The 13,742-nt window shown below is 40.2% G+C and overlaps 1 protein-coding gene and 1 pseudogene across 4 annotated transcripts; both read left to right on the top strand.

Annotated features, from left to right (window-relative positions):
• The first annotated feature begins 4,780 nt into the window (after positions 1–4,780).
• On the top strand, positions 4,781–10,247 carry LOC104705359 (protein ALTERED SEED GERMINATION 2). 3 transcript variants are annotated; one of them, XM_087460630.1, is made up of 19 exons: positions 4,781–5,049; positions 5,226–5,294; positions 5,381–5,458; positions 5,782–5,916; positions 6,021–6,128; positions 6,209–6,337; positions 6,702–6,817; positions 6,898–7,015; positions 7,136–7,241; positions 7,391–7,530; positions 7,613–7,783; positions 7,869–7,979; positions 8,097–8,208; positions 8,599–8,930; positions 9,091–9,181; positions 9,295–9,390; positions 9,496–9,566; positions 9,659–9,786; positions 9,900–10,247. In XM_087460630.1, exons 1-19 carry the CDS (start codon positions 4,978–4,980, stop codon positions 9,979–9,981), a joined length of 2,265 nt encoding a protein of 754 aa, XP_087316756.1. In that variant the 5' UTR covers positions 4,781–4,977; the 3' UTR covers positions 9,982–10,247. The 3 variants fall into 3 exon arrangements, 2 of the variants coding, with proteins under 2 accessions (XP_087316756.1, XP_087316757.1); XR_015563273.1 differs by having other exon boundaries at positions 4,807–5,049; positions 8,097–8,224; XM_087460631.1 differs by having other exon boundaries at positions 4,893–5,049; positions 5,139–5,294.
• A 1,378-nt stretch (positions 10,248–11,625) lies between these two features.
• LOC104705358 (CBL-interacting serine/threonine-protein kinase 5 pseudogene) lies at positions 11,626–13,463 on the top strand (annotated as a pseudogene). The gene has a single exon (XR_015563274.1). The product of XR_015563274.1 is annotated as a CBL-interacting serine/threonine-protein kinase 5 pseudogene (transcript).
• Positions 13,464–13,742: the final 279 nt, after the last annotated feature.

Below are 13,742 nucleotides of genomic sequence, written 5' to 3'. Positions count from 1 at the left end.
GTTTTTTGGGAGGGCTCACGGGATAAGACTGTTGGGCCTTCGAAAGCCCATGTGTTAAATGGTGTAAGGCTTAAGCAGATTAGAGGGAATCGGCCTGCGAGGGGATTAATATTTGGTCCAGCTAAGGCAGATCGGGGTTTGTTCTCGAATGGGAAGAGGCTTAGAGTGGAGCCTGAGAATCTTGTTCGATCGGGAGGGTTTTTTTGTTGCGGGAGGTGAGAAAGCCGGCGGGGGATCCTTTGTGTCGGAAGAAGGGATTGATGGCGACGAAGAGAAATTGGAAGCCGCTAGGACTGTTGAAGTTGGTGATTTGGTGGAGGTACCCGATGGACGTGTGGAGTCGGTGTCTTCGGAGACGGGGTGTCAATAATATTTCTCCCCGGTTGTTCCTTTTGTTTGGCGATTAATGATGATGAATGTTCTTTTATGGAATTGCCGGGGGGGGGGGGGGGGGGCGAATAAACCTAGTTTTCAGAGATCGATCCGTTACATTTTGAAGAAGTGGAATACTGATTTTCTCGCAATTTTTGAAACTCACGCGGGGAGGATCGAGCAGCTCGAATCTGTAGAGGTTTGGGGTTCGAGAACTCTTTTAGGGTGGATGCGACTGGCCAGAGTGGTGGGCTATGGTTGCTCTGGCGTTCGGGTATTGGAGCAGTGGAGGTAGTGCAATCTTCAGATCAATTTATTTTTACGAGAATTGTAAATGGAGAGGAGGTGTTGAATTTGATTGTAGTGTATGCAGCACCAACGGTTAGCCGCAGAAGTGGGTTGTGGGGTGTATTGCGGAAAGTGATAAATGGTGTAGTGGGACCTCTTGTCATTGGTGGGGAGTTTAACACGATTGTGAGGCTAGACGAGAGGTCTGGTGGCCTTTGGGAATTGGATTAATGAGTCCTCCTTGATAGATATGGGGTTTAAGGGTAACGCTTTCACTTGGCGACGAGGGAGAGTTGAGAGCAATTTTGTGGCGAATAGGCTGGACGGAGTTTTGTGTTGTGCGCATGCAAGGCTGTGATGGCAGGATGCTAGTGTTACGCATCTCCCACTTTTGTCATCTGATCATACCCCGGTTTATGTCCAACTCTCTCCTGAGATACGTAGAGATCCGAGTAGAAGACCATTTCGGTTTGAAGCTGCTTGGATGAAGCATGAAGGCTTCAAAGAGATGTTAAGCGTGTCATGGAGGAGGGATTTAAGTACTCCGGAGGCGCTTCAACAATTACAAATAATTTTGCGTAGATGGAATAAGGAAGTGTTTGGGGAAGTAATGCAGCGGAAGGAGAGACTTTGTAAGGAGATCGAGGTTGTACAAAGTCTATTGGACTCGGCTCCGTCAGATGCGTTGCTGGTGAGGGAGGACGTTTTGATCAAAGAACTGGACTTGGTGTTGGAACAGGAAGAAATGATCTGGTTCCAAAAATCACGAGAGAAGTGGTTCACTTTTGGTGACAGGAACACACGATTTTTCCATACTTCAACGATTATCCGGAGAAAAAGAAACCGTATTGAGTTGTTACAAGATGATGAGGGATGATGGGTGGCGGATGCTCAGAAGTTGGAGACACTAGCTCTGTCATATTACAAACGGTTATACTCCTTACAAGATGTGGATGCGGTTGTAGCGGGTTTACCAAGAGAAGGGTTTGTACCACTATCAGTTGCTGATCATGAAGGATTGAATAAACCTTTTTTAGTAATGGAGATTGAGAGAGTTGTTCATGGGATGGAAAGATTTAAGGCGCCTGGTCCAGATGGTTACCAACCGGTCTTTTATCAGCAAGGTTGGAATATTGTTGGGGAGTCGGTGGTCAGTTTTGTTTTGGATTTCTTTCAAACAGGGGATTTTCCACAGGATACAAATGATGCTTTGGTTGTTCTGATACCTAAAGTTGCAAAGCCGGAGAAGATTACACAATTCAGGCCCATCAGTCTGTGTAACGTGTTGTTCAAGACCGTTACCAAGACTATGGTAGGACGGCTGAAGCAGGTGATAACGAAGTTGATTGGTCCTGCACAAGCAAGTTTTATACCTGGTAGGCTCAGTACCGACAATATTATAGTGGTTCAGGAAGCTGTGCATTCAATGAAATGGAAGAAGGGTCGCAAGGGCTGGATGTTGCTTAAACTTGATCTTGAGAAGGCATATGATAGGATAAGGTGGGATTTTTTGGAGGACACGCTTAATGCCGCAGGTTTTTCTGACATGTGGATTAAATGGATCATGGGATGTGTCACAGGACCTTCAATGCACTTGCTATAGAATGGTGAAAAGACAGAGCCTTTTAAACCGCTGAGGGGGCTTAGACAGGGGGATCCAATATCCCCATATCTGTTTGTTCTCTGTATGGAGCGATTGTGTCAACAGATTGATAGGGCTGTTGTCAGAAAAGATTGGAAACCAATTAAACTCTCACGGAGTGGCCCAAAGTTGTCTCACATTTGTTTTGCTGACGATCTAATTTTGTTTGCGGAAGCGTCAGTGGATCAAATTCGAGTGATTCGGAGTGTATTGGAGAAGTTTTGTGTTGCTTCGGGTCAGAAAGTAAGCTTAGAAAAGTCAAAGATCTACTTTTCTTATAATGTATCGAGGGAGTTAGAGACACTGATCAGTAGTGAGAGTGGCATTGGATGCACTAAGCAACTGGGCAAATATTTAGGGATGCCAGTTCTGCACAAACGGTTGAATAAAGAAACTTTTGGAGACATTCTGGAGAGAGTTTCCTCCCGGTTGGCGGGGTGGAAGAGTCATGTCCTCAGTTTCGCGGGACGGCTAACGCTTACAAAAGCGATGTTGTCCTCCATCCCTGTTCACTCAATGAGCACGATCATGCTTCCTCAGTCGGTTCTTGCTTGTTTGGATAAGGTGTCTTGTTCCTTTTTATGGGGAAGCACAACGGAAAAACGGAAGCTTCATCTGATGTATGGAAAAAGGTGTGTTTTCCTAAAAGGGAAGGGGGCCTTGGAATCCGCACGACGAAAGACATGAACAGAGCTCTCATAGCCAAAGTAGGATGGCGTCTGTTACATGATAAGGATGGGTTATGGGCACGTGTTCTTCGTTGCAAATACAAGGTGGCTGATGCTCAAAACTGGAGTTGGCTTTTAGTGAAGAGTAGTTGGTCCTCCACATGGAGGAGTGTGGGCATGGGCTTACGGGATGTGATTATTCAGGGAACTCGTTGGGTTATTGGAGATGGTGGCTCGATTAAGTTTTGGACTGATAAATGGCTAGCAGACAGACCGCTAGTGGAGGGCGTGGTTGGGATGTTACCTATCAACTATGAAGTTTTGCGGGTAAGCGATTTATGGCAGAGTGGGTCAGGTTGGAAGTATAAGATGATATCTCCTTATACCACGGACTTGGTGAGAATGGAGCTAGCAGCTTTTGTGGTGGATAATGTTATGGGGGCATAGATCGTGTGTCCTGGAGTGGTACAATGGATGGTGAATTCTCAGTTAAATCTGCTTATTCTATGATGACTAGGGATGCTTTTCCTAAACCGGATATGGAAGTTTTCTACAAACGAGTATGGGGGATTTGGGTGCCTGAGAGGGTGCGTACATTCTTATGGTTGGTCACTAATCAGGTTCTGATGACAAATGTAGAAAGACAGAGGAGACATCTGTGTGACTCGTCTGTTTGCCAGGCTTGTAAGGGAGGGTTTGAGACGATCATACATATACTTCGGGATTGTCCGACTATATCCGGAGTATGGGAGAGACTAGTTCCGCGTCGAAGAAGACATTTGTTCTTTACAGGATCTTTGCTGGAATGGGTTTATGCATACTTGTCGGATGAGGTGGTAGTGGATGGAGTTCCATGGTGCACGCTGTTTGCTTTAGTAGTGTGGTGGAGTTGGAAATGGAGATGTGGTAATATCTTTGGAGAGGTGGGCAAGTGTAGGGACCGAGTCAGATTCTTAAAAGATTTGGCGAGGGATATATCTGTGGCAAATGATCGGAGTAAGGCTCTAAATCCTACACGAGCTAGAGTCGAAGCGTTCATTGGTTGGAAGCGTCCGGGGGAGGGTTGGATGCGACTCAATACGGACGGAGCTTCGAAAGGCAATCCTGGTTTAGCTACTGCGGGTGGAGTGTTAAGGGATGCAACAGGTCGTTGGTGCGGGGGCTTTGCGCTGAATATTGGAAGATGTTCGGCGCCATTGGCTGAGCTATGGGGTGTCTACTACGGGCTGTACATGGCATGGGAGCGATGAGTGTTGTGTCTGGAACTAGAGGTTGACTCAGAATTGGTGGTTGGTTTTTTAAACACAGGGATAAGTGATTCACACCCCTTGTCTTTCCTGGTACGATTGTGCCATGGCTTTCTCAAAAAGGACTGGTTAGTCTGAGTGTTACATGTTTATCGTGAGGCGAATCGATTAGCGAATGGTTTGGCGGGTCTTGCTCTTTCTTTGTCCCCAGGTTTTCACTTCCTGGCTGCAGTCCCGCCTGATTTAGTTGGAATTCTCAGAGAAAATGAGCTTGGGATTACGTTTCCGAGACAAGTTCTTATGTAGTAGTTTTCTTTTAGTTCTTTGTTTTCTTTTATGGGAGGTTAATCTCCCTTTATCTCACCAAAAAAAAATATTCTTTCAAATATTTTCAGAAATAATAAATTCAGATTATACAATAATATAAAACTTAATTTATAACCTATTCACAAAATTAATCCGATAATAGTGACCTATTCACAAAATTAATCCGATAATAGTGAGACAACAAAAATTGTTATCCCCGATTATTAAAAATAAAAGCACCTCTCTGTAATTAAATCGTTAGAAAATAACGAACGGCTGAGATGTGTTAAGAGTACGTAAATACACAACACATGAGCGCAGATGATCTCACCGTAGAATGTAGAAGAACCAGTTACGAGAAATTGCGTCAGATTGCAAAGAGAGAAAGAGAGCCTAAAGGGCTTTTTTTTTTCTTCTTCCAATTTTGTCATCATCGGTGGCGATCGCTTTCTCCATGGATAATCTCAGATTTCACGATGGTAACATCTTCAATCTCCTCCACACAAGGTCCCAGGACCCGGGTCATGTACGTTACCTCAACCTCTGCGTTCGTCTCCCATTGGAATTTGGATTTTTTGCTTTTCTTTCTCATTATTATTATTGCTAGGGTTTTAGGTACAGTGCGAGACTTTGATTCTCGTAACATATATATACTTCAATTCCTTAGTAAAGAAAGACTTTGTTCAAATTCTTGCTTTCTAGGAGGTTGATCAAAGAATGCAATTACACTCTTCCTTGGTTCGGAGACTTTCTCAGGAAGAGGAAATGGAGGTACGATTTAGTTTAATTGCTGCTGAAGACCCTTGACTATGTCTATCCGTGTATTCTTCTCTTATGATGTTTATTGTTTGTGGCAGGGACATCAAGGCTGTGTTAATGCTCTGGCTTGGAACTCTAATGGCTCACTCTTGATTTCTGGATCAGATGATTTAAGGGTATTTTTATTTTCCTTTTATATACCAGCTTAGCACCTCTTCCTTTCGTTGTTGTTGCATCACTCAGTTTTATTTTTTACACTTGTGTAGTTCAGATAAATTGGAGTTTTGGGTAGTCAAGTCTTTGCATCAGTTAGTTGAGCTTGTTTGGTTTGATTAAGAAGTATCTATATTCTATAGTGATGGTTACATCCTCCAAAAACTATATCGTCTACGTAGTGTTTCACCGTTTGCTGTTATAGCTAGTTTGGGTGAGAGTATTAAAGAAGTCCAATTGAGCATCGAATTTCTCTAGAAATTTATATCTTCTTTTTAATTTGCAGATCAATATTTGGAATTACTCCAGTCGGAAGCTTTTGCATTCTATAGATACAGGGCATACTGCCAACATATTCTGTACGAAGTTTGTCCCTGAAACCTCTGACGAGCTTGTGGTATCTGGTGCTGGAGATGCTGAGGTATATAAAACTACTCCTTTGGGTTGTGCTCTTTAAGGTTTGTATGGAATTGATAATCTTATTTTTCTTCTGGGGTGTGTGCGTGTATGTTTCTTATCTTGTAGGTTAGGCTATTCAACCTATCCCGTTTAAGCAGTAGAGGGGATGATGACAATGCTATTACTCCATCAGCATTGTACCAATGTCACACACGAAGAGTGAAAAAACTAGCTGTAAGAACCTCTTAATCAGTATTTGGGTCTTGCATATTGAGCTGTTTGTTTATTTAGCAGAGGTTTTTACCACCGTGTAGGTTGAACCTGGTAACCCCAATGTTGTATGGAGTGCTAGTGAAGATGGGACTTTACGGCAGCATGATTTCCGAGAGTCCACCTCTTGTCCTCCTCCTGGATCCGCTCACCAAGAATGCCGCAGTGTTCTGGTAATATCCAAAACTCCGGTTACATTGTTTTAGTTAAGGGTCTGTTTGTCTAGTACTTCCATCTTGGCTTTAACTTTCTCCAAAACAATATTTTGATACTTTTCTAGTGTCTATGATCAAAATTCTTTAGCATTTTTTTTCCACTTTAGATTGTCAGCTATGAGTTTCTAACAGAGTGCCATATTCTTGTATACTCCCCTTGTATTTTCCATATATTTATATATTAGATGTCTTGTGTGGGTGTTTGAATATCATACGAGCTTTATCTGGATTCTTTGCTAGATGTATATATAATTATATGGTGTGGCTCTTATGAAAAATTTCTTGTGCAAATTAAAGTTGTTGATAGCTCTGAATTTTGCAGCTTGATCTGCGCAGTGGTGCCAAAAGAGCACTAGCGGACCCTCCTAAGCAAACACTCTCCCTGAAGTCTTGTGATATAAGTGCCACAAGACCACACCTACTTCTTGTTGGTGGAAGGTATTGGCCTCCATGTTTGTGGATTAGAGCTCTCTCCTTTTCTCTTAATTAACTTGTTGCTCTTTTTTCCTCTTTGGCAGTGATGCATTTGCTCGTTTGTACGATAGAAGGATGCTCCCACCGTTGACATCAAGTCGGAAAAGGATGCCTCCACCTCCATGTGTCAATTACTTCTGTCCCATACATCTTTCTGAACGTGTTAGTTTAATCTGATTAATATTAATATACTCTACTAGTTCTACACTGCTGTGGTAAAATTGTGTTCTTTGTCAAAGCTTTTCCCAAGCTCACTGTCTGCTACATCTTAAATCATTTCAGGGGCGAACAAATTTGCACCTAACACATGTTACTTTTAGTCCTAATGGCGAAGAAGTTTTGCTCAGTTACAGCGGGGAGCATGTCTACCTGATGGATGTGAATAATGGTACAGTTGAGATGCTTGCTGCTTAAAGCTTAAAGTTACCTACTTAGTTTACAATTTTTTTTCGCATTGAAAATGTCAGTTTTTCTAACATTTTGCTATCTTTTTAAGCTCAATGTCTGTTGATTCATTCCTTTGTTTGTGACTTGTAGGCACGGGAATTATGCAATACACACCAGGGGATGTAGATAACTTTTTTTCTTTCAGTAACGCCCTCCACAATGTAGAATCTCCACCTCAGGTTTCCGTCACTCCTCAAAGTGGCTTTCACAGAAATAACAATTCTGCAACGGTTCGCACCTCCCTTTGTATTTGTTCCATAAGGTGACCTTGTCATTCTATTTGCTTAATGCATCTGACTCCTTTCTTTTCAGGTTAAGAAGTGCACCGAATTGGTAGAAATTGCCAAAATGTCTTTAGAAGAGGGTACAGATGTTTTCTATGCAATTGAGGCAGCTAATGAAGTTCTGGATGCTCATTCTAATGATATAGAGTCCGCGCTAAGGCATGAATGCCTTTGTACTCGTGCTGCATTGTTGCTCAAGGTCCTTTAGAACTGGTGTCTATAACTAGCTTGAATCCCTACATCCTCCCTGATAACCACAGTCAGCTGATTCCTTTATTTTCCAGAGGAAGTGGAAGAATGATGCTCATATGGCCGTAAGAGATTGTCAAAATGCTCGGAGAATTGATGCTTCATCTTTTAAAGCTCATTACTACATGTCTGAAGCGCTGCATCAAGTAAATTCATAGCTCTGATCACAGTTAATTTAGTTTACTATTTGACAGAGATGATTCTGCAATAAGCATTTATTTTAGCCGCCCTTCTATTTCATGTACTAATGTGCTTTCACGCAGTTGGGAAGATGTAAAGAAGCCTTAGATTTTGCCACTGCTGCACAAAATCTGAACCCATCAGATGCCGATATAGTGGCAAAGGTGGAGAGCATTAAAAGGGATCTTCAAGCAGGTTTGTGACAACTGACGTATGTCTTTCCTGCAGATAAACTGCTTAGTAACAGTAATATTTCACTTTTCATGCTGTTACCGTTTTCCACATCGAGCTAGAATAGAAGAATCGTTAACATATATTCGTAGAATCATCTTTAACTCCATCTGGCTTCTCTTTCTTCCTTTAATTTTTTGTCCAGAACAATATAGTATTGTCTATGTGTCTGATGTTTGTTCTGTTGATTGGAAAGTGTATCGAAGTAACACATGTAGAGCTCTTTTCTTTGGCTTGGGGGATCTTTACATTCCCAAGGAGTATTTCTGTGCTTAAAAGCTTTCATGATTCAGGCAAGGAATTTTCTTTTCACATTTTAATGCTCTTGTACTTGTCTTTTGTTTGACAAATCAGCTGGAACTGAGAAAAATGAAGAGACGGGAGCTGGAACCACTAGAGTACTTTCTTTGAGTGACATACTTTATAGATCAGAGGCCAACAGTGACAGTTCACATGATATGTCAAGATCCGAAAGAGAAGACTCTGATTATGACGAGGAATTGGAATTGGATATTCAAACTTCCTTGTCTGATGATGAAGGACGAGATCCAGACTCGAATTCTATGCGTGGCAGTCTCAACCTACGAATTCATAGAGTAGGTGATGATAAACCGATGGAAAATACAGTTGATAATGCCTCCTCAGGAACTGCATCGTCATCTCAAAATGATAGAACGTCTTATCAGGTAAGTTATAGGATTATGGATTGGTGATTCTTTAAGTGAAACAAATTGAGCACATTGAATGCGTTTTTTTAAGTTAGTACTTGGCTTCTTTTAAGCTGTGTCATACCCTTCCTTAATTTGATATATAACTTCTACACCATTGGATTCTCGGTGATTATAGCCAGAGGGAGCCATTGATATGAAGCGTAGATATGTTGGCCACTGTAATACCGGGACTGATATTAAGCAGGCCAGTTTTCTTGGTCAGAGAGGTAAGTTTCTTAGGGTTGCAACATTTATGTTATCCCAGTGTATGAGAAAGAAGCCGTTTACAAAATTTGAAACGTCAATGACTCTCGGTGAACATTTTCTTACCAAATTTCAGGTGAATATATTGCAAGCGGAAGCGATGATGGTAGGTGGTTTATATGGGAGAAACAGACGGGAAGGCTTATGAAAGTGCTACTTGGCGATCAAGCAGGTTAATTTCTTTATCACGCTTATCCATTACCTAAGTATTTTTTTTTTTCCCCAATTTTCAGTGAATTTCGTTTAGTTGGCTAAAAGAATAAGCCTTTGTTTCTAGTTGTGAACTGCATCCAATGTCACCCAATTGATAGTGTTGTGGCGACGAGTGGAATTGATAATACAATAAAGGTAAGAAAGGGTACAAAGCTATCTTGAGGGTTTGGTTTAGTTTCATGTAAGATCTCTTACATTAACATTTGCTAATAAAAATGTGTCTGAAGATATGGAGCCCAACCGCAGCAGTCCCATCAATTGTAGCGGGTGGATCAGCTGGACCTGCAACGGCCAATGTGGTGGAAGTAATGGAGATTAATCAACAGAAGCTAAGCCACAGTCGAGAGAATCCCCTGTAAGTTTTCTGTGATGAGGGGTTTGAGTTAATATTAAAACTCCATGCGGTTTAAGAGATCACAAAGTTGATTTGGTGATTTGTTGTTGTGCATTGATATAATTCACTTTCAGATCTGTGGAGCTTCTGCAAAGGTTTAGGATGCAAGAATTGGCAGAAGGAAACTTTCACCCATTTGAATGTACTCAGAGCTAAAGCAGGAGGAAAGTGTGTATAGGTAAAAATAAGCTTTTGCTTTGTGAAGGTGATGTTGGAATAACAATGTCTTTGAAATATGAATAATGAATGAATAAAATAGTGTTTGATTAGGTTTCAAATGTAGCAAAAGCTTTCTGTCTGTAAAAACTCATGCATAGCCTCCTTCCAAGCTCTCTCTTTTTTTTTTTTTTTTTTCGTGTTGTACAGTTCGATATTGGCTTCTTTTGACTGTGAAAATTAGTGAAAATGTCAACCTTTTTTTCTTTCTTTGAAGTTACATTCATTGTTTGACGTTTCTGTTTTCTTTTGGAGACAGCACACGAGGGTCAAGGGGTTTGTGTGCCCAGTGTCGTATTTTTTTTTTTTTTTTTACGTTTATAATTATTGATTTTTAAATGCTGTTATTAATGGGTTAGTAAAATATTAATTCCTGATCAGTAGATCTTAAAACATTCCTTGGTGAACACAAAAGAAATCCCTACTTTGAAGAAAGTGACATACCAAAATCACGATTAGCTAAAAGTATTTTTGTTCTAATAATAGATTCACAACGAAAATATTTTGTATCTTTATAACACCAAAAATAATTGTTGGGTTCAGGATACATTGTTTATTGAGCCTCACAAAATGTGTAGAACGTTTTAAAGTTCCTTTTGGTTGAGACTTTATAAAGTTTCTTATCTGTATATATTGGAAGAGATGTCTCCTTTTATTTTTAAGCAGAACATTTTAAGCGATGTCAAATTTTATTTTCGATATCAAGAGGCATGTGGTAAAGTATATTATGCATGAACCTTATCATACATGCATAATAAAATCTAATTTTGATCCTTTAGCAAGATATAAATCATTTTGTATATAGATTTTTAGATTTTTTTATAACTTAGAATTTTCATAGCCTGCCCACCAGAAACTTAATTTGTATGCTTAAAATTAAAACTTAATGAAATGATTTAAAACTACAAAAAAAAAAAAAAAAAAAGAGTTTAAAATTTAATATACGAAAGGAGTTGGGTGGAACCACCACAATAAGATGAGGGGGACAAAAGGTATTATTAGACCGTTGGAGAGAATTATTGACATTATTTTAAGGTAGTTTTGTCAATAATGTGATAAACCTATTCCTTTCTCTCCGACGATATTATTCGAGAAAATATATTTCTTTAATAGAAGATTACAGAAATCGTCGCATTATATTTAACCGAATAAGTATTTAATGATAATAAAAGTTTAGGTTTTGACACATATCATGTTTTTGATTCAGAAAGTTTGATAGTATCTTGTAAACTTAAGCTCTTTATTATTGATTGAACACTCTATTTTTCCCTACATATTTGGCTACAATAAATTAGAATTCTACAATTACATATATAGTAAACGATTTACTAAGAAATAAGACCTAATTTTAGCAAATTAATTAACAAATTAAGAAGTTTGGGGAAAAAAAATAAACAAATTAAAGAGGAAAAAGATTCAAAAGAAATTATTGTCCTGAATCCTTTTCTTAAGAATAAATAATCTAGCAAACAATTTACACCATGTACAAAAAATAGAAAAGGTAAAAAAAAAAAAAAAAAATAAGTATCAAACACTATAACATAAAACATTAACATTTGCCAGCACCACTAGTAAAAGTAACTGCAAACATTTAATTTTGTATAAATATATATAGTATATATTTAATAATTAAATAATTTTTTACATATTATAGAAAAGTTACGTATTGCGGTGTGACATGTGATCGCCTGATCAAGTTAATATAAAAAGAGGACACCACGTAACTGTGTTGTTTATCTCCTCTTTGTTATTCACTTCATCGTCATCTTCTTCATCTTCCTCTCCCAAATAAGCTCCATGGAATTACTCTACTTCACCTACGACAATAATATCTTCTCATGTACTAACCAAACCTCTTGGTTCAACACCACCTTCTCTTAACCCTCTCCTCTCTACTATATCACCTTCTTCTTCTTCTTTTTTTTTTTCACTTGAGACTAAAGACGAAACCTATATATAATCCAATGGAGGAAGAACGGAGAATCTTGTTCGGAAAGTACGAGATGGGAAGACTACTAGGCAAAGGAACCTTCGCTAAAGTCTACTACGGCAAAGAGATAACAACCGGCGAGTGCGTCGCCATCAAAGTCATCAACAAGGATCAAGTAATGAAGAGACCAGGCATGATGGAACAAATCAAACGAGAGATCTCAATCATGAAGCTCGTTCGTCATCCAAACATCGTCGAGCTAAAAGAAGTCATGGCTACGAAAACGAAGATCTTCTTCGTCATGGAGTTCGTTAGAGGCGGCGAGCTTTTCTGCAAAATCTCCAAAGGTAAGCTTCACGAAGACGCTGCTCGCAGATATTTCCAGCAGTTAATCTCAGCCGTTGATTATTGCCACAGCAGAGGCGTCTCTCATCGCGATCTGAAACCTGAGAACCTTCTCTTAGACGAGAACGGAGATCTGAAAATCTCGGATTTCGGATTGTCCGCTTTGCCTGAACAGATCCTCCAAGACGGATTGCTTCACACGCAGTGCGGAACTCCGGCGTACGTTGCGCCGGAGGTTTTAAGGAAGAAAGGTTACGACGGAGCCAAAGCTGATATATGGTCATGCGGCGTCGTTTTGTATGTTCTCCTCGCCGGTTGTTTGCCGTTTCAAGACGAGAATCTTATGAACATGTACCGGAAAATCTTCAGAGCTGATTTCGAGTTTCCGCCGTGGTTTTCGCCGGAATCTAGGAGGTTGATTTTGAAACTCCTCGTCGTAGATCCAGATCGACGGATCTCGATCCCGGCGATTATGAGAACCCCTTGGCTCCGTAAAAACTTCACCCCGCCGTTAGCTTTCAAAATCGAAGAACCGATCTGTTCTCAGAGCAGCAGCAACAACAGCGGAGGAGGAGACGAAGAAGAAGAAGACGGAGATTGGGAAAATCAAACAGAGCCGGTCTCGCCTAAATTCTTCAACGCTTTCGAGTTCATCTCCTCGATGTCTTCCGGATTCGATCTGTCGAGCTTGTTCGAGAGCAAGAGGAAGGTTCAATCGGTGTTCACGTCGCGGTCTTCGGCGACGGAGGTGATGGAGAAGATCGAAACGGTTACGAAGGAGATGAACATGAAAGTGAAGATCACCAAGGATTTCAAAGTGAAGATGGAAGGTAAAACGGAAGGGAGAAAAGGAAGGCTTTCGATGACGGCGGAAGTGTTCGAAGTAGCGCCGGAGATATCGGTGGTTGAGTTCTGCAAATCGGCGGGAGATACGTTGGAGTACGATAGGTTATACGAAGAACAAGTACGGCCGGCGTTAAACGACATCGTCTGGTCTTGGCACGGCGATAATAACAACAACGCTTCTCCCAAAGATTCTTGACCGGTTCTTGAGTTAACCGGTTTCCGGTTATTGTAGTATAAGAAGAAACTGTTACATTGAACCTAAAATTTTTCTTTGGTTTAATAAAGTTTTGGTTTTTGTTGTTTTTACATTAAAATTAATTTGGGATTATATTATATTAGTCGACAAGTTAGAAAGTGTTACGTTGAGTCTTGTTGGTTTAGAAGTTAGCCACGTGTAGTGTCTTAGAGACTTCGAAAAGATCGACACTTCTGTTACCAGGTCAAAATCATTGAAGAATATTATTTCGAGTTAGTGGAGAGGAGGACAAAGTCGCAACAAATTAAAATTTTATTTATCCGACGACTTTTTTGTGATTAATCAATCTACGACATGTCTAACTTCAATTTGTAGTTGGGCATA

The sequence above is a fragment of the Camelina sativa genome, chromosome 8, assembly GCF_030686135.1.
Source record: "Camelina sativa cultivar CO46 ecotype springtype chromosome 8, ASM3068613v1".
Lineage (NCBI taxonomy): Eukaryota > Viridiplantae > Streptophyta > Magnoliopsida > Brassicales > Brassicaceae > Camelina > Camelina sativa.
This window is presented reverse-complemented; position numbering and strand designations above follow the sequence as displayed.

Bases quoted from the DNA above. Each gene is read 5' to 3' on its own strand.
- LOC104705359 (XM_087460630.1), top strand. From the start codon at position 4,978: ATGGATAATCTCAGATTTCACGATGGTAACATCTTCAATCTCCTCCAC. The intron at 5,050-5,225 runs GTACGTTACCTC...CTTGCTTTCTAG, and splicing joins GGTCCCAGGACCCGGGTCAT to GAGGTTGATCAAAGAATGCA. The intron at 5,295-5,380 runs GTACGATTTAGT...TGTTTGTGGCAG, and splicing joins CTCAGGAAGAGGAAATGGAG to GGACATCAAGGCTGTGTTAA.